This window comes from Thermobia domestica, chromosome 8 (genome assembly GCF_964235325.1).
Source record: "Thermobia domestica chromosome 8, izTheDome1.hap1.1, whole genome shotgun sequence".
In the NCBI taxonomy this organism is placed as follows: domain Eukaryota; kingdom Metazoa; phylum Arthropoda; class Insecta; order Zygentoma; family Lepismatidae; genus Thermobia; species Thermobia domestica.
In genome coordinates this window covers 93,553,757-93,574,500 of record NC_137461.1, presented here as the reverse complement: position 1 = coordinate 93,574,500, position 20,744 = coordinate 93,553,757, and the positions used below count along the sequence as shown (strand labels likewise).

At 34.5% G+C, this 20,744-nt stretch overlaps 1 protein-coding gene across 2 annotated transcripts in view; it reads right to left on the bottom strand.

The window, feature by feature from the left end:
* Positions 1-20,744, bottom strand: part of LOC145693079 (two pore calcium channel protein 1-like) — a 74,236-nt gene that overhangs the window by 27,550 nt on the left and 25,942 nt on the right. For both annotated transcript variants that reach the window (XM_081768761.1, XM_081768762.1), the window contains exons 6-8: positions 18,816-18,915; positions 14,315-14,495; positions 5,489-5,707 (exon numbers count right to left, since the gene is read on the bottom strand). In XM_081768761.1, coding sequence (XP_081624887.1) covers positions 5,489-5,707; positions 14,315-14,495; positions 18,816-18,915 — 500 coding nt within the window. The remainder of the gene's footprint in view (positions 1-5,488; positions 5,708-14,314; positions 14,496-18,815; positions 18,916-20,744) is intronic.

The window sequence follows — 20,744 nt, the reverse complement described above, 5'->3', positions numbered from 1 at the left end:
ACTTTTCTTAAAATGATTGTAGCTGCCATTGAGATTGTAGCAGAACAATGAGTGAGGGTTGTTTTCTTTCTAAATAGTCCACAAAATAAACCTAGGTATAGATTTTTGGCGTAGCCGTACAAATAGAGGGGGTAAGAGGGGGACAAAGTCTAATTTTGGTTAATTTTTTAAAAGTCTGTTTTTATTTTCTTTCCATAATGTCCGAACGGTGATATTTCGAGTGACAACGATTTTTTGGCCAAGACTTACAACAATCCTCTATACAAGGACGCAATTTTTGACAAAAATCTTCCAATAGTTATCTCCACACACACACACACACACACACAAAAAAAAAAAAAAAAATGTAATATAGTCAGATGCGCGAAATTTTTCAGAATGTAAACTTCCGTGGTTTCGTGTTTGCTTCACTACACACGTTGCAATTCTAATAGAAGTAGAAAATTATTAACACATCGTTGTATTATTATTCACGATTCTTAGAATAAACAGCACTGATAATGTTGTTGGGATCAAGGAGACATTAATCGAGAGGGATGTTTTCCTTTTTGAATGATATAATATGTTGTTATATTATTGGAAAATATTTACATAAATAGATCAGGTGAAGAATTACCTCTTTATAAATATATATATATATATATATATATATATATATATATATATATATATATATACAATATTTAAAATTTTATATTTTTGTTTACGTAATCACCCACCTCTCTTAAATTCGTTAGTTAGAAGTTATTTTTCTCTCGATTTTCACAGAATTCACTGCACTTGCAGAAGTCTATGCAACGCACAAAGTTGGAGATACAGCGACAACGTTTTGTACATTTCATTTTGCAGCCATAAGTAATCAAGAGATCTTCTGGGAGGAAGTTTAAATGAGAGTCTGGAATTATCGTACCGTTGTCATCCACTGACCAACCTAATGTTCTGGTAACAGTGACGCGTTTTAACTCAATACAGAAGAGCAAGTGTTAACCATAAAAAAGCTACGCTGAAGATGTGTACTTTAATGAAAAGCTTGTTAGTGGTAGTGATAGCAGATTTGTAGTCTTGGGATATGAAAATAGTTCGAGCCGTAGCTGATCAAACGTTGCAGAGGGACTCCCAGGCTTTAACACATGTACAAGATAGTTTTCTGCTAGTCGAGATGTATCCTTATTTGCAGGTAATTGCTAGCCAAAATATAGAAGGTACTTTTCAGGATTTGCTTTCAAGGCCGAAAACTTGGTCCCCACTTTACTAGTGACGTCCAAACCTGTGAGGAAATGATAGAATAACGTCATATAATGTGTCAATTTTTCGTGCTAACGTGTGAATTGGTATGCATTCGTTTGAAGATTTTCGCAGCCAAAGAGCCTGAAGACCAAGACCTTTCGTTTGAAAGAACTTCAAGAAGTAAAGAAGAATGGCAAGTACATCTGTATCAGTTGATGCTACGATTACTTGCTGGTAGCCTTCTTTAAGTGTGTGATATATATGTGGAATTATTCTCAAATCTGCTCCCTCAATAGGCTCATTAAATTGTCATCCAAAACTTCATTGCACTTGCCAGATTTGATTGTTAGAGTCTGAATTGGTCCTCCATCATGTACTTCATTACTCAGAACAGTAGTTCCTTGCAAAGGAAGTAAATGTTCTTGTAGATAATATCGCAAAGCGCTCTGAAGCATACGCCCAAATGGACGCCCAAAATTTGTTCATTTGAACCGGTAATCGAGTAGAAGCTGAAATGTTAGATACAGTCATTGGTTGAACCGCAGCTCTTCGTTCTCTTTCTCCGTCCTTAATCGAGTTTGTTACGTAGCTATCAAAGACAAAATCCGTTCGTGATTGTTCTTGATGAATGGAACTCATGCTTTTAACGAGGGCAGCTGAAAGTTCACCGAAAGTATTAAATTCCTTTAGAGGCATCCTGTGGATTTGGTTCATAACATCCACTATCAAACACGTCGGTAGATTTTTTTCAAAAGTAGAACTGCACTCGGAATCGTATAAGTTCCTTATCAAAGCAGTCAGCAAATCCGATCTCTGCCGTTTAATGGCTGCACTGTTTTTATCCACCAATGTTGTAACTGGTAAAATGTCATAACTTAAAATGTCACTCAATAACATGCTTCTCTCCTTACAAATATTAACAAGTCTTTGCGCATGGATGATATCTGTAACTGAATTAGACCTATCATTTTTTGCATCCTGTGAACCAACAGAATTGAAAGATGGCAACTTCACTTGCTGTATTGGGGTAGATAGAGCTTTTGATTTGGAAACAAACCTCTCATTCCTAAATTTAAGATAAAATGCATTCCCATTTGCAGCAAAGGAAAGTATTGATTTTGCATTATGTGGCGATACAAGTTCATTTGTCGATAGATTTTGGAGTTTCATCGTTCCAGTGGTATCACAAGGATTTTGTGTATCCTCAATATAAGAGCACATCATCTGGATGCTTGCTTCAATCTCCTCACTCTGTTTCCCTACTAATTCGTAATGTATCTGAAGATCGTAGTCATCCACTGCAACGCCTATTAATGACCGAAAAGCATTTCTTATTTCAAGAATCTCGTGGTAGATTAACTGCCATTCAACAACGTACTCTTTTCTTTTGTTTGGCCAATTATTCCTCCTTGTGATTTTTGGGATCTATTTATCGTCTGCTCCAGTGCCATGTTCAAGCCAACCGCATTGAATTTTCCTGTGGTCCTTTGGACTACAAAGATCCTTTCATGAATTTTTCAAAAACTTGTGGATGTTGAAATTCCAAGTTTCGCATCTGCTCTAAATACATGGATGCCCACCTCAAGTAACTGATTCTATCATAAACGTGAAACACTGGAAGGAGTTTGTTATTAATCTTCCGGCATCTCTTATAGCATTGTGGTTCCGGACGATCTGTCTTAGTTTCTCGGTAGTCAAATTTGATGAAGAGACAGTAAGAGACACATTGGTTTTGTAGGTTTAGAAAATTTAATCGTAGTTCCAAAAATCTTCAGAAAAAATGCTTGACCTCTTTATTGCTTCTCACGATTTCTTTCCCTTTACTGTTTAAGTAATCTCGTATTTATGACAAAGTCACACCGCAGCCATCTTCCAGGAGTTCTTTGATTACAGTTGAAAGTTCTTTCATTTCTTCTTTAGGTGACTTTCTTTCAGTGCTTTTCTTTTCCTGTGAACTTCTTCTGAATTTAGTAAGGTATGTTTCTAGGCATATTTTATGATAATATAAGTCTGCTCTAAAAACTGACGACTCATCTTCTAGATCACAAGTTCAGTATACACATCGCCTTTAAAAAACACTGCTTCCTCGAGGAAGACAAGAGCTCGGTTACTTTCACAAATCCTGTGCTTCTGCCTGACACCTGCGTGTTTATTGAGACCACACACACTACGCATGTTACTACATACTGGATTTTTTGACATAACGGTTCTGTACGGGATAGTGTGTCTGAACGTAGCTTTTTTGTAGATTGTTTAATTGCCGATTCTTCATCCTCACAGTCATGAATCGTAGCGTCACTATCTCTCTGTAATTTAAGTATCGATTTTTTCAGTGTGTAAGACTTGTAGCAGGTATTATTGCAATGATACACAAATTCCACTTCAGAATCCATTGAATGAAGTCTCTGCAATACTTCATCTTGCCTGATTTCAGCAGCATTTTTATATTATTTCTACAAATTACTAAAGTTGTAGTCTTGTGATCTTTGTCTATCTTTTGGGAAATCACACATTTTGTAAGGTCAAAATCACCACTAGTTCCTTGTGTTAATTTCACTCCACGTAAAGAACTTTTCACACTTGATGCCATAACTAGTTCAGAATTTTTTCAGTGGAGATAGCAGGCAGTAAGGCACACTAAATCAGTATGTTTGTCTCCATCCTTTCTAGTAGCTGCTGTAAAGAAAACCTAGAAAAATTCACATACGACAAAATTTCTATTTTAGAGGTAAAATTCGAGACATTTTATATTGAAACCCATTATTACTTCACCAAATGAAAACAAAGTTGTCCATAGTTAGCAAAAGCTTCACAAATAAAGCCACTTAATACATAGAAATATTCTTGTACGTAATGTACTTTTTGGAGCAGGAATATCATACAGAACATTATCAGTGTTGTTTATACATTGAAATGTTAATACTTTTCTACTTCTATTAGAATTGCAACGTGTGTAGTGAAGCAAACACGAAACCACGGAAGTTTACTTTCTGAAAAATTTCGCGCATCTGACTATATTACTTTTTTTTGTGTGTGTGTGTGTGTGTGTGTGGAGATAACTATTGGAAGATTTTTGTCAAAAATTGCGTCCTTGTATAGAGGATTGTTGTAAGTCTTGGCCAAAAAATCGTTGTCACTCGAAATATCACCGTTCGGACATTATGGAAAGAAAATAAAAACAGACTTTTAAAAAATTAACCAAAATTAGACTTTGTCCCCCTCTTACCCCCTCTATTTGTACGGCTACGCCAAAAATCTATACCTAGGTTTATTTTGTGGACTATTTAGAAAGAAAACAACCCTCACTCATTGTTCTGCTACAATCTCAATGGCAGCTACAATCATTTTAAGAAAAGTTGGCAACAACTCAAAAGGGGCGCAGTCCCCCTAGGATTACGCCCCTGTAGAAAAAAACTGCCCATAAGTCAAAAAGTCTACCCTCGTGATTTACACTTGTTTAGACATGTACTAACAGGATTTGAAGAGAACAGCCGTCAGACATGACTTTCCTACGGGTCTTATGGACAGGGACTGTATTATTTACGTCCCACGGTTTTGCTGGCTAGGCTAAAGGAGACGGTGATGATGAGAAATGGATGAAATGATGGAATGAAGAAAGTGGGAAGAAACGGGAGAACCCCGAAAAAACCCATGCAAACGCTGTTTGTCCAAAAGTTCACTTGGTGCAAGCTGGAATCGAACCTGAAACCCCATGCACACGATGCCAAGCAAATGGATACGCTTCCGACCTATAGTGGAAAATGCAGCGTGACTATGTTCGAAGTGCTCTCAAAAATATCTTGGTAAGTAAAGAAAAGATCTAAGAGATTTTCTTTCAGTGGAATGTTAATGACTGTTCTAGCCAGGTAATACATCCGGTTATTCCTTTGTATTTTTGTATATAATATACGAACTTTAAGCACTATCGTTAATGTAGTACATTTCTGTAATTAGACCAATATCATAGAAAATTATGCAAATAAAGTGTTCACCAACATATGAGAAGAATCGGAAAGTCATGATTAGAGTTTATATGACAAAGGAATAGCGTTCTATTTATAGGCCAGGGCGTAAGTCACCTCTAGTGCATGAATTAAAAAATAAATAATGTGTATTCGCTACTTTCACCCTATACCAAGTACATTTCGTTGCGCAAAGTAATAAATGTGTAATAATAATAATAATAATAATAAAAAGTTGGTCCCAAACCGGTTAAAATGGACATTTTGAATATGCAAATATATTACTTTCAAACACTTACACACAACATGCTCGAAATATTTCCATGTTACAAACGTATGAATGAGTTTACAAAGTCTGTGAAGAGATGGGCACAAATCGTCAAACCAAGGAGTATCTCCATCCTGTGACTGCCACTCCAACATCACAGCATCATATACGTTATAAAATTCATTCAAATTAATGGCACCTGTGTTTGATTTGTTTAGAACTTTATACATTAATAATACTTCTTTCTTGCCTGAAAATCAAAATAAAGACGACAGAAATTAGAAATCATGGCTGAAACAGAATATTATATTCTAAATTTAAAAAACGCAACAATTATGCATTTTTTTAACTATCATCAAAAACATACATAACGCATAATAAACTATTAGCCTGCAACTCGTAAATACATTTTACACATCTGATGGTGTACATTCAACACAATATGAAATCATCAATTTTCAATGTTATATTTCTGATTTTCTCGACCTTGTTGGAAGAAGATATGTATTCGTAGGTGAGAAGTTTTTAAGTGAGATAAAATATACTTCGGGATTTAGGAGTTATATTTAAATTGTATAAACAGATCGAAGTAATATAGTGAGATTTTGAGTATAGTGAATATCCACACTTAACTAGTTAGCAAAGTTAATTTGGGGGTATCTGTATCCGATTGAATTTATAGTTACTGTGAGTCTTCTGTGTTAATGGATACCTATTTTTGGTTGCATTGTAGCCATAATTTATCTTCTAATATTTTGGTTAAGGAAATAACGCTTGTCTTCATACCCCAATCCAAGTAGAACTTATCAGATCAAAACTCGAATGGATAAATCATAGAATAACAAGTTCGTAGTCCGCTACCTCTTTATTTAGCTCCCCCTTGTTCACACAACTACGAGTCATCGGTTTTATACACAGTGTTTGGAAACGCCAAAAAACTTTGGAAAATGTATCATCTTTCGTGTGAAAACAAATATAAGGGTACTCATGGGTATGGACCAACATGAGTACACATATGGGTAATTTCGGTGCTAAGCCGCTGAAAATAGGTCAGAGCGATAAAATGAACGATAATGTACCAGTGGATACAAAACAGAGGCCGCGGCAGGGTTAGTCTCGAAACTCAGGCTCTCCCAGAAACGGAAAATGATAGATAAGAGCTGAAAAATGGTACACATTCCATATCCAATGGTACAGTCCGCAACAAAAACCCTGCAACATGAGCATGTAAGTTTATTGTGAAACGACGAAGTCTTTTGCCCCAAAATAAGTGTGTCGAGGTTTCTCCTGGCGTGATTCGTGCTACTTAGATGTTATGTTGATTCCCTGGGCTGTTAGGCGTAGCTTCACATTAAACTTACATGCTCATGTTGCAGGGTTTTTGCTGTGGACTGTACATTAATGGAATCTAGGGCAAAACAATTATATCCTTTTAGCCAATCTTCACTCGACATTTCGTTCTCGAGTTGTGACCCTTTTCTTGTTTTCTTTCTTCATATTTTTGTAAGGATTATTTTTTCAAAGTTTTTTGGTGTTGTTTCCGAACACTCTAACACACAATAATTAGCAACGCATTGTGGTATATTCAGTCCATGACTTTTCAGCACGTTCAATTGGGATGTGTCGTTAGTACATCAACACTCATCCACCACTATTGCAAACTACATTAAACTACTGAATTCAATACTTCTTACTTAATTCAAGTAGCTCCTTAATTTCCTCTAGACACTGGGTCAACATCAGAAATTCTGACCATTACTGGGAATCGAAGCCAGAAACTCGTGAGACTTAAGTACTAGTTATATGGGAAACAGTAAGCTTAAATTCAGCTCTGGTTTCTAACTAGTGTAGTACTATTGTTTTATACCTAGGGCCGGATTCTTAGATTTTAACCTACTTTGTTTCTTACTTGGTAAGTCACGATTCCAATATAAATTTTAGTTTGTCATTTGTCGTCCTTTTTTGTGACCTCTACAGCAGTAATAACGTAAATGAGACCTACGAGGCAATGTACATCCGAAGTACTTTAGTGTCTAATATTATGATCATGATATCACGGATTTCGAATGAATACGAACAAAGTTACAAGGGGTTGAACATTATTACTTCTTTCAAAAACCCCTATTTCGAAAAACTGCTTACACAAGCACCTCATCCAACTGCATAGCTAGTTTTCAATAGATGTGAAGATCACAATGCCGCTTACAGCAATGTGATATTTCAAACCGTTCTGGAGATATGATAAAAACGGTTAAAAGTTTGCAACACTGCTTGCAATCATTTGCGTCGTTAGCTTTTAAATATTGAGGGGGGGGGGGATGGCATGCTACATTTCACACATGCAAGTTATTTTTTTTAAAATGCACACTATAGTAAAATATCGGCCAGTTGGCAACCTTAAACATGATATAGAGAATTATTGTATGAGATATGTCCCAAACGTCATGTTCTCTCTATAACAAAGCCCGTGCTTAAAATTATGTTATTCCAAGAACTCGTTGTAATTACACCTACCAAAACGTATTGCTGTAATGCTATAGAAGCACAATAAATCAAAAATTGTTTTAAAAAGTTCCCACATATACGCTATTTTAAGCACTATATCAAATCGTACCGTTTTTTTCATATCTAGTTTGAGATATTTAATTGCTGAAAATGCCATTATGATCTTTATATTTATTGGAAGCCATGTATGTAACTGGATGTGATATTTATATAAATACTTTTCCGAAACGAAGTCCTTTGAAAAAAAAAAAATCAAATTTTCAATTCCATGTACTTTTGTTTCTATTGTTAGAAATATCAGGGTTCCCACAGAAAAGTGAAGATCCTTTTCCCTGACTTTCCCTGACTCAAATTCTTGTTTTCCCTGACTTGAATTCTTCAATATCAATGGGAAGATATGTGGTAATTCCTATCATACACTTTTTTAACGCCCTCCTCCATTCCCATAGCCGTCCTCACACTCCTTTAATTACCATTTATGTATTTATTATATTAAACAATTTAGACAAAATTTAATATTTAAGTATATAACAATATTATATATATATGAAACAATACCACATACCTTGACATTGGAAATTAGTTATTTTTTGGCTTGACAAAACAACAAAATATACAGTCAAGAAAATCCTAACAGTGACAGTTCTGAGATATGTATTACACACATTTTAAACAGAACTATGTTTTGTTTTCAGTTCTTGAATTTGTTGTACGAGAGCGTCTTGTTCTTGTTTATAACATAATTCCAATTGTTTCTTCTTTGCTTCTAATTTCTTGACTTCAGCACATACTTTTCTTTTTTCAGCTTTGACTTTACTTTCCTCTGCACTCTGGATTCGTTTCTGCTGAAGGTATTCATCATAGCGTCTCCGGGCTAAACGAATTGAAAGAAGCATTCTTCGATCAATGGGAACAGATTCTGCACCTCCATAGTACATAACAGCGTTATGCACCCGCCTCTGTGCAACTAGAGAGTTTTCTATTTGGTTTTCTACAATAAGTGTCTTATTGACTGAGAACCCGCCCTCCACTGAAGCATTGCCGTGAGATAAAATTAAACATATTTTCACAATATGCCACAAATCAGCATACTCTTGTTTCTTGGACAATACCTTTGCAAAGAAGTCATCTAACCTAGTGATGCACATTTTCTCTTCATATTCTCTGAAGTCAACTGCAAGGTATCCTTGGATTTCAGTACAGAAAGACATAAACTGACTCTGCTTTCTCAGCTATAGAATCAGATATCCTGTTATGCTCATGTAGAGTTTGTAGAATGCATTTCATCCTAGTCTGAGCACGTTCTGGATTGTTCTTCTGTAGACTGGGATACAAAGCTGACAGAGCACGTACCAGTTTGTACTTCAGAGGGCTTCTTTCCACAATCTTCTTGATTGTACCCAGCAAAAAGTTTCGACACTCAAGCCTGAAAGATAGTTTATCTTTATCTGATGCTTTAAGCTCTTTCAGTAGTTTTTCTGTCTTAAAACCAATGTCTACCTTTCTTACTTCCAACAAATTTTCATTGGATGTCAAATCTAATACAAGAAGCTTCACTGCACTGTCAGCAAGTTTCATACTGCTTTGTTTGACACAACGAGTCATTAGATTCCTTAAAAGACTTGGAAGTTCTGAATACAGGAAACCAACAAATGGCTCAGAACTCTGGAATTTTCTTAAAAATGGTTCACACTCTGCTGAGACAGTCTTGAAGAAACATATTTTACACTTCATGAAAGCATCACCTGTACCTCCCACAACAATTTTAAATGGTTTACTCTTGATCTCTTTATTTGTTCGTACAAACTCTTTGTCATCAAAAATAAGTAAAGCTGGAGAATCACAAAACACATATTATATGTCACGAAGAAAACTGTGCAAGTCCCATCCAGCAGACTGAATACCGCTTTTGATTGAACCATTGATATCATGTAAACCACACACACCAATGTCCATTTTTTTTTCATCTGGGAAATCTTCAGTTTTTCTTTCAAGTTCTTCAGGAAGCAATGATTAACATTGGGCCCATCCATTGACACCTGCAGCAAGTTGTTTGGCGGAAGAGGACACAGTCCGCTGAGAAAAGATTGCAGTAGATCTGTTGATGTTGCATGATCCAAAAACGCAATACTGTACTACTGATTTGCCACTCTATTTGTACACACACACACACACACACACACATATACACAGACTACCTTATTCCCTCAGTATGAAATAGCAACACTGTACTATCGCTATCATCACTGGAATAATGTATCATTGCCTTTCTCTTCACATGTCCACATTTACATACAGTACTCCATCCTTGCACATTTAGGTTCCCTGACTTTCCATGATATTTTACACGAAATGCATAATTTCCATGACTTTCCCTGACATGTTTCCAATTCCCTAACTTTCCATGACTTTCCCTGATTTTCCAGAATGTGGGAACCCTGAATATGTCATATGATGACCGTAGTATTCGACATTGAGATGCTTTGGATGTTCATTATTTGTCCGTCTCACTTCCGTTATTACTGTTGTAGAACCTTCCCAAATTTGGTTGCTTTTCGATACTTGCCATACTGTAGCGTTCTTAGTGTGTGACACTACATGACAAGTGTGCTATTGTAAGTTTTTATTTTATATGTAGATTTGAAATATTTAACAAGTTGACGTAGTGCCCTTAATATATATATATATATATATATATATATATATATATATATATATATATATACTAGCTGAACCTGCGCTCTCTACACAGCGCATCGTTCGCATATGAGAATAAATCTCCTTCTCATTCCTCACAACATATGTACATGTCCCTTTACAGACACAAGTAAAATACGTCTTGATAAAAATCGGCAAGGGGTATCATAAAGGGGACATTTTTTCGATTATTTTTTCTCAATATCTCGCACCATTTGCAAGATTTGAGCCTACTTCCGGTTGGAGTTTCTAATTCATGTATGACCAGTGTTTTCTTTCTTCTTACATGCAGTATGTAATAAGCAAATACATTACATATACAATTAATTATAATGTCAGTTATATATGGTGTTCATAGGGCAAAACACTCAAAAAATAAAGATTTATCTTAGACTCAAGAAATCCTTCCTTTTTCACTATTATTTGGCCATGAAACAAACGCCTGAGACATATACAACCCCAATATACAGCAATGTGGTGTTGGAATGTATAACGCATAGGATATGATGCTTTAGGTTTTTTTTTTTTTAATTTCAACGCTTCCAGTGTACCCTAAAAAAATGTAATAAAGAAATAATGGCCATTTTTTTAAAAAAATATTCAATTAGAACTGGACAATCTACGCAAAATTTCCAATCGATCAGTGAAAACGTCATCTTTCTAGAGCCTGTAGTTTCCGAGATCTCATTGTCGAAAGGATTGACCACAAACATATAAACGTCATCAACATATAGTTTAAAAGAACTCGGAAGATGGAAGCACAATTCACATGCATTGATTTTAGAGAAGGCTTATTAAAATACAAAGGCTTTGAACAATAATTTTACATCATAAACTTTATGAAAAAGATACAGTTAACTAATTTAGACTATTTAAAGTACAAATACTTAAAATGTTTGTCTCTGTTAAACGTGAAATCACACATAACCATAAATGAAAGTTTTGAAAGCTAAAGTTATAGGTTGGAGCTCAGGCGCTTTTAATTGCTATGGTAGCATTTTAATAGATAGATACTTATATTTGTACAGATTAAAAAAAAAATCGTGAACCAAAAGCTAAATTTCGTGACCTTTTCTTGACTTTTATGACCGTTTTCTGATTTCGTGACTTTTTCTTGACTTTTGTGACCGACAGACTCCCTGTTTATGTTGGGTTTGCAACACTGTGCGGTATCACAGAGTATGCCAAAGTCCCCTGCCGATATTTGCATAGTACAAAATTTAAATGTTTTTGTCCATTACTTTAAAAGTTACAAGGGGGAATCAAGATAAATGTCCAATCTGTACATGGTTATGTATAGATTAAATCATACATTTTGCGGCCATTATATAGCCAATGTTGTCGTCTGGAAACTGGATCCAGCAGGCCGGAAAAATCGCATCTTAAAAACAGGAGAGGTTTTAACAAGTTTCTACATAAACATGATCCACGCAACATGCCTAGCACATAGTTTACATCAATTAGTAGAAGAAGTGACACATGATTTTCCAGGAGTAAATGAAATAGTTTCTAATTATTAGTGACTTGGAATGGATTATTATTTAGAGGAAGGTGCTTCTGCCATGATGCAAAAACTTCCGTTGTCACGCCTCTACTCGCTATTGATAAAGTATGGATTACCAAATAATAATAATATATTTTTACATACAAATATGGTTGTTAACGAAGTCCACAACGTAAAAGTGAGTTGTATTTGGGAAATGGGCAATGTACACAACATGCTATCTATATATATAAAAGAGAACGTACAAAAATTTGTCCGCTCATCACGCTAATACGGCTGAACCAATTTCTTTCATTTTTGGGGGGTTATTAGGATTTGGACCCTAGATGGTTTTTATCATATCACTTTAATTTTTAATTACCAGTGTCTTGAGATAATTGACCATTCAAGTGTCCATAACGTACAAATCCTTTGTTATTAGTTCATCATAGGTAAAAATAAACGTATTTATATGCAACCCGCATGACCGTGTCACTCGGCGGGTTAACATAAATGACAGGCGATATACAGCGGAAAATAGCTTGAATCTTCTGTTTAAAATTTTTTAATTGATTTGCTTATTTTTACAGACACTTTTACAATATGCCAGCACCGGGATGACCGCAGCGAAGCGGGGCGGGTTAACATAAATGACAGGCGATATAATGTTAAGATTTACTGCAATCTTCTATGGTTTTTATCATATCACTTGAAAGCGAAAAAGTAAAAATTATCTAAGTAACAAAGTTTATTGCGTTCCGGGGTGACCGCAGCGAAGCGGGGTGAACGCTGCTAGTCATACATAAAATCGTCCACAGCTTACAAGGATAGTACCTTACAATGAATGGAGTAAATAAAACGAAATCTTTACGTTTAGCGTTCCACGTTATGCTATTTCTGCTAAATGAAGGAAAACCAAATATAATAAAAATTTCCGGTAATCATCGCATTTAGAGTCTAAAGAATTTGAAATGCTAAATACTTTTACAATTATATCTTGCAAACAAACGAACATTGTAATAGAAATATCATTATTAATATTTGTCACCAAAATATTCCGTAATGATTCTACACAAAAGGAGTTTCTCGATTTTTACCATTTATACTAGTGTGTGTCTGTCATGATATTTTCACATGGAAAAGAGACACCAAATTTTGTACACAGACAGATCTTCACCAGATCTAATCATGTATGAAGCCGTTTTTCGATTTTCGACTTGAAAGTGGATTTGGTGGAGGATAAAAGTTTAAAGTATATATACCTGCATTGAACCATAATGTCTGATCTAAACGTGAGGTAGGTAACCAAACGTTTTCCCGTCATCCAGAGCCCGAGGATCAATAGGGTCAATTACAAAGATATTGTTCGTCGTTATATATTTCACGCATTACTTTCCTTTCAAAAAGTTTGCGTAAACATTCCTTTTCCCTTGCGCAGAACCGACATTTCTGTTAGTATTGTATAAAACATTAAAAGGAGAGTGGAAATACGCGAAGATGAAGGAAAATATGAGTTACGGTGCCAAATATCATGAACTAATCGCACAAGATGAGTTATTACTTATTTTTCTACGCAGATTGGTCTATTTCTGACATGTGCAAAAATTTTGCGGGATCTCGGATTCTCAGTCAAATAATGTGCAGAAGACTCCACAACTATATATGAATAAAGACTCTACATATAGATATGAATAATAAAGTGACACCAGCAAGAGAAAGAAATGTTCGTATCGTGCTTGCTTCTGTTAAAGTCCCCACTAACTGAAATGTTATAATGTGCCAACTGGATTCTTTTTTCGCCCCTTCTCCCTCTACAGAATGTATGTCTGTAGTAAGAAATCTCAGTATTCTGATAAAGACAGGTTTAAATGTGGGTAGTACTTACGACTAAAAATTTATATGCAACACAGAATTCACAAAAGACTGGAATTGCTTTTACAATAAACTTTACAAATCAAAATATACAGATTATTTTATTTTAAGCTAACGAAAATTTATAGAAATTATAAACTCTTCATTTGATAATAGTACTTTTGTAAAATAGTATTTTACAGAAGTATTGTTTTTACTTGATGTGTATAAAACTGACTCAGTTTGTCATAAAAACTTATTTATATTTATATTTATTTTGGAGCAAAGAACCTTACGAAACCTTGAAAATGAAGTACTAACTTTTTTTGGGAGCATAGAATTTCATGAGTCCTTGAAAATGTCGAAATTTCATCTTGGTAGGATTCCGCTTGGAAACGAGAAGCTTAAACGCGTGCTGACACGCTTTTCTTTTATGCAGCAGCAACTTCTTAAATTTCTCTTTTTCAATAGTTGTGAATGCTTCATACACCACAGCAAGCATCTGAAAAATTGTTCCAAAACAAATTTAAACTCTTCAATAAAAATCAGTTAAAACAGCATATTTTAATATAAAGAAATATATGAATTAAAACTAACGAAAGATACACTATTACAAGGCCATAGTAACATTATTTCCACTAATATATAAGCAAGAGCATAACGAGGAAAGTTTTTTGAATATAAAATATCGAGAAAAATACCTGAAATAAAATGAGATGAGCGTACAAGTGAACAGAGCAAGTTACACAGCACGAATTTATAATATATGTTTATCGCCAAATATCTGAATACTTATAAGGGACGGATCATCCGGACATCCGAATCAAACCTAGTTCATTCGATAAACATAACGAAGATATGTTCGTGCACAAAAAATTAAGTGTTATGGACAATGGAGTAAATCCCTGGGCCCATTAACCCTGTTAGTATAAAGAAAATCATAGACTCGCAGTGAAATAGCTATTGCATCAACACTGTTCATTGGAAAGTCATAGTTTATAGTTTATTCTCTTCAGCATGAAACAAGCTTTCTAGAGGTGCTATGTATTGGAGCTTATAACGTACCTGAACATGGAAATTTGGGAGAATGTCGGGAAAATTCCCTCCACAAATCCCTCCCATCAACTTTGGACCCTTTGGAGTGGCCCTGCGTAAAAGCATACAACCCAAATGTATCTCGAAAAATCCTATAGGGGTTAAGAAATGTGTGTACCAAGTTTTGTATCGATAGATGGAATAGATATGAGGGAAAATCTTGTATACCAATACACGTTTCCTCTGTATTCCTCTGTAAATTTTTATCCATGATTTCTAGCTTTGGAAAAGATACATGAGCACTAGTGAAAATCGAATTAATACAACCACATGTTGCAAGATATTAAGCTAATATGTTTGCAGTTGTTAGAAGTCTGTGTGTCACTGTTAAGAGTATCTGCATTACTATTGAAAGAAGACAAGATCTGATATTTAACATAGTATTTTTTTTACATACACAGTACATAAATATAGCTATAAACAATTCGTTCCAACAGAACTACCAATTATTATTGGCAACGAGTGATATTTTCAGCATCTTGAAATTTGTTTTTATCGATTTTCTGGGAAACGACACATCAGAATTTACCCTTAAGCATGCCATTTTCTTAAGCTTGATGTAATCTATCACACTTTATGTAATATTTTAGTTAAACAGAAAATAAAGTTTAAGACTTAATCATAATTTTCAGCAATACCTCTTTAACCATTTAAGATATCATCATATCTTGCTAGTGCCACAATAAAGAGCTTCATGAGGGTATATACTTCACTATCAATCTGACATTAATACGGTGTGTGTTGTGGTCTTCATTTAGCATAAATTTTTAGCTTTACAAAATATTCTTTTCATTTCTCGAAAACTACGCATGAGTTTTTACACTAACACATATCATTTTGTTCTATTCAGTGAGATCTATCAATTGGTATATACAGGGTGGCCCAAAAGTAGGTATACAGTCCCGCACTGATGAGCTCACTGTATTTCTTATCGTTTCTTATTGTTATCCATCAGTTACTTTATTATTTGTTCTTAAAGCCTTTTTAGTTATATCTTAAGCTCGGAACAGCCGAAGCAAATAAACCATAAGCTAGAATGTTATACTTGATCAATGCAGAGGTGTATGCCTACTTTTGGGCCACATGATCTTTGAACATATTATTTCCCTTTAAACGCTAATATTGTAGAATTTATGTAGGTACTGCATCTATTACATAAAAATGAAAGTGACTTTCAGGACCATCGATTCACAAGAAAAAGGCTTAAACGTACTGATTTTTTTTTTTTTTTAAGAAATTATCTACCTCGAACTGGGTTTTTATCATGCTATATTGCATATCCTAAGGAGGAGGTCGTCATAATTTACGCGAAAAGTTGAATATCTAATGAACTCCTCAAACTGGGAACATGAAACTCGGTATATAAACTCCTCACTAAAAATAAACGGACACGTGTCCTAGCTTCTCACTAAAAATATTCATTAAAAACACCTCATTCCTTATTTATTTATTTATAATAGTCCTCTACAGAGCCAAACTCCATTTATATAGTAACATAGGTATAGTCATATAATTACATATGAAATTTTATATATATATATATATATATATATATATATATATATATATATATATATTGAAAGAAAGAATTATTATACATGTAAAAAAGGAAAAAAAATACAAATTAAATAATAATAACAACATTAAAATATTAGTAGTATAAATATTTTTAAAAAAAGTTAAAAATATGAAAAATAGTCTCCGGTATAGATTCAAAATTCATAGAGATAACACTTCTTACTTAATTAATTGTTATTCCATACATAATATGTAATCAAAATATTATTTTTGAGAATACGCTAATACATAGAGATAGGATAACAGAAGTCCAGATCCAGAACTGATGAACCAACCAACTGAAATTTTTACAAGCTCTAACTATGAATGACTGCTGGTGGATTGTAATGTGAGATCTCATGTTAAATACCAAATTCTTATGCAATGATCGTTTTGGTATGTTGAAATTAATATACTGGAGTAAATTGCCATTGTCTATTACTGAGTTTACCGTTCTGTACAAATATATTTGTTGAAAATAAGAAAACGTCTACTGTGAAGAGAGTGCATATCAAATTTAAATAAAAGAGAAGAGTACGAGATCTCATTAATTGCTGATATATGATACAATTTGATTTTTTTTTTTTTTTTTTTTTTTTTTTTTTTACTGTTGGGGTAAAAGACCTATACCACCCATACGGATGGGGGTGAGGAAGGATTACATGTAAAAATAATCGAAAACGAGCGATATTGGTGGCGAATCCATAGCTTTCAGCACTGTCCATGCCGTTCAAGTCCAAGTTCAGCCCCAGTGAAGTAAAACACCCTTAGCACCCTTAGGAAATGGGAACGGGTGGTACGTAATGATAATCATAAACGACCGAAATTAATGTCGAATCCATAGTTTTCGAGATCGCATAGATGAATAGTGTCAGTCTCGGTGGCATTTAAGTGCAATTTAAGCCCCTATCGGTATAAAGCGTGAGAACGGGTGAAATTAAAATGTCCAAAATGACTGAGATTCATATCGAATCATAGTTTTTGGGATCGGGAAAACGGCTCATCCGTTTGAAATAACTTTTGGAACATAGTCAGTACTCACCTTAAGTTAGGTTCTTCTCGTGTCACTCTAATTAAAAACACATATTCTAGGGGGCTGGGACTGATAGTATGTTTCAAAAAAGTAGAGTATCTTTTGAATGTTTATCATTACACTTTCATTAAAATGTGTATCGTTGGGGAGGGACACTCCAATATTTTCCATAAATTTATTTACACGTGCGGAGAACGGGCATTTCAGCTAGAGAGTATATATATATATATATATATATATATATATATATATATATATATATATATATATATATATATATATATATATATATATATATATATATACACGGTGCAACATTTATAGTGTTCAAACGTGATAACGAAGAAACCCAAAAGAAGAGGGAAAAGTGAAACTTTGTACAAAGCAACTATAAGGAGGGGGAACATCTCTGCACGTATTAAACAGAAACACCCAACAGTATTGCCAACACAATATAAAGTTATGTTTTTTCAAATGGCACTATGTCAGATTATTACATATTTGAAATCAATATGTCAAACGAAAACATAAAATACCACATTTATTATTCAGTGTTGCAAACTAAGGACATTATAATAACACAAACATCCAGAGTTTGGAAGCTTCTATCACACATACAGCACAATGGAGATGGATAGGATAATGCACATCGAAAGTACCTTAGCATTGGATACCATGGTCATGGTATGACTTGTTTCGAATGAATAGGAACAAAGGTACAAGGGCTTGAAAATTTGAATTTTTTGAAAGGGTTTATTTCGGAAACATGCTTAGATAAGTATAATATCTAAATACCTGTGTGTTTTGCAATTGGCAAACAAATCATTTTCCCGTTTACAGCACTTCGATATTTCAAACAGTTTCGAAGATATGAAAAGCATTGAAGTTTGCAACACTGCTTAAATCATGTAATTTCGAGAACTTGTTGTAACTACAGCTACTAAAAACTATTGCTGTAATGCTATAAAAGAGAAGGAAAACAACAATCATTTTAAATATTTTCCACAAATACGCCATTTTCAGCAGAATGGGTTAGCAAAATGGGTTATGTTGTTTATACATTACTGACTGACATTAACGAAAATGAAGTAGATACACTTTACAATAGAAACAAATGTGTACTGTACATTAACTTACCAAATTCATTAGGAAGTATAAAACAATGGCGAGGTATGATATGAAAAAGATGCTTGACCATCTTGACTTGGCATAGGACGGCATCATTACGTCTGGATAACTGAAAGAAGAAGATAGTGTCGTAATCAGAGGGGGGTTAGAAAGCTTTAGAGTTTTTATCTTTCCTAACAACCATCAATACTATCAGATTGCATGAACTTGTCGTTTCATTTAATTTTAAAAAGTGAAAATAAAAGGGCTATGGTGTGTTTTGAAATTCTAAGCATAGTAAACTTATAACTAATTGTGACTAAAGTGAGGAACAGAATTAAAGTTAATTCAATGAAAGTTCAGAGTGAAGAAATGTAACTGGGCCGATGATTGGCCTGAGTCTCTGGTAAACTGTGCCCCACTAAACTTATACCTAGTCTAGCCGTATATTTGCACTCTTCAGGTCGATGGCCAACCATTTAAATCACAAAGATTGGAGCTTCTTATGCTCGTTAGACAATCCAGTGTTTATACAGGAGTACATAAAGTCCTGCATGAAAGTAAAACTCAATAACGTTCTAACTGTTATTAGTGTATAATAATGAAATAAAGTAATATACTTATACCTTAGTCCGTCTTTATTTTTTATCCAATATTTCGGTAACTATTGACTTACCTTTGACTACGGTCGAAAATTCGACGAAAGAATGAGATTCGACCTGGTTACATTCCTATTGTTTCCCAACATTCCTCATTCACTTCTTAATACATCATCGAGTCCTTATTTCAATTTGTACCGTATAAATTTCCTGTAATATTCACCATAAATAATGAGGGAAAGGAAGATGATTTCGAGCACAAAACACCCATTATTTTTAAGAAAAAATCTAAAAACAGGACAGTGAGTTAGGCATGTTGGGAAAAAACAGGAAGGAAACAATAGAAATGTAACGTGGAATATCCCTTTTTTTGATGAATTTTTACCCCTCGCCAAAGGTAACGGTTGATAGTTAACCGATATATTGGGTAAAGACGACGTAATAAGGTAAATATATTTTATTTTACTTTATTATTAGACATTAATATACACATATGTAAATAAAAATGAAGACGTTAATGTTGTAACTGTTATGTTTATTATTACTTTCTTTGGAGCGGGGGGAGAGGGGGGAGATAAGGTGGGTCAGAAAGTTTAGTTCTGGCCATACTAATCAATGGTACTTGCACTGATGATCCTGCGACTCACGACAGCTTTCATACAGAAAAAGAGACAGATTGGCTGTAGTTTGAGGAGTTAATATTATGCGTTTCGGTGCAGAAAAAGTTTCAAGTAACACCCGGAAAACCATCCCCAGCGAAGAAAAGCATCAAGAAATGATATGGAAAGTTCAAGGCTATGGATTAGATTAGCCACTCGGAACAAGACTAAGAACGAGTGACGATGTGATTCAGATAATACAGGAGAACATGCAACGGAATCCAATGAAATCGCTTAAACGAGGACCCCTGAGACTGAGAATGGCGAGCTTAGTTAAATAAGATCGTACGAAAGAAGGTGAAGATGAAATTAAAATTTGTACACGATTTGATAGTGAAAGACTGATATGAGAATGGAATTTTGTGAATCAATGCTTAACCGTTTACAAGATAATGGTGACCTTCTATCTTGAATTCTGGCCATGTTTTGTTTCGGGAAAAATGAATACGCATAATTGTTGAATTTGGGGAGTTAAAAATCTACATGAGTTCAAGATGCGTAAACGCAGGGTAGTCCCGAAGTCGATGTGTGGTGTGCAGTTTCAATGGATCACAATCATTGGTGCATTTTTCTTCGAGAAGACAAAGTAATAACAACTATCTGGACATGCTACAGACATTCCTGTATCAGAATTTGACAATTAGGTATCATCAATGTGTTCTACGTGCAATCTTGGCCCACAAAATCACAAGACTTGCCAC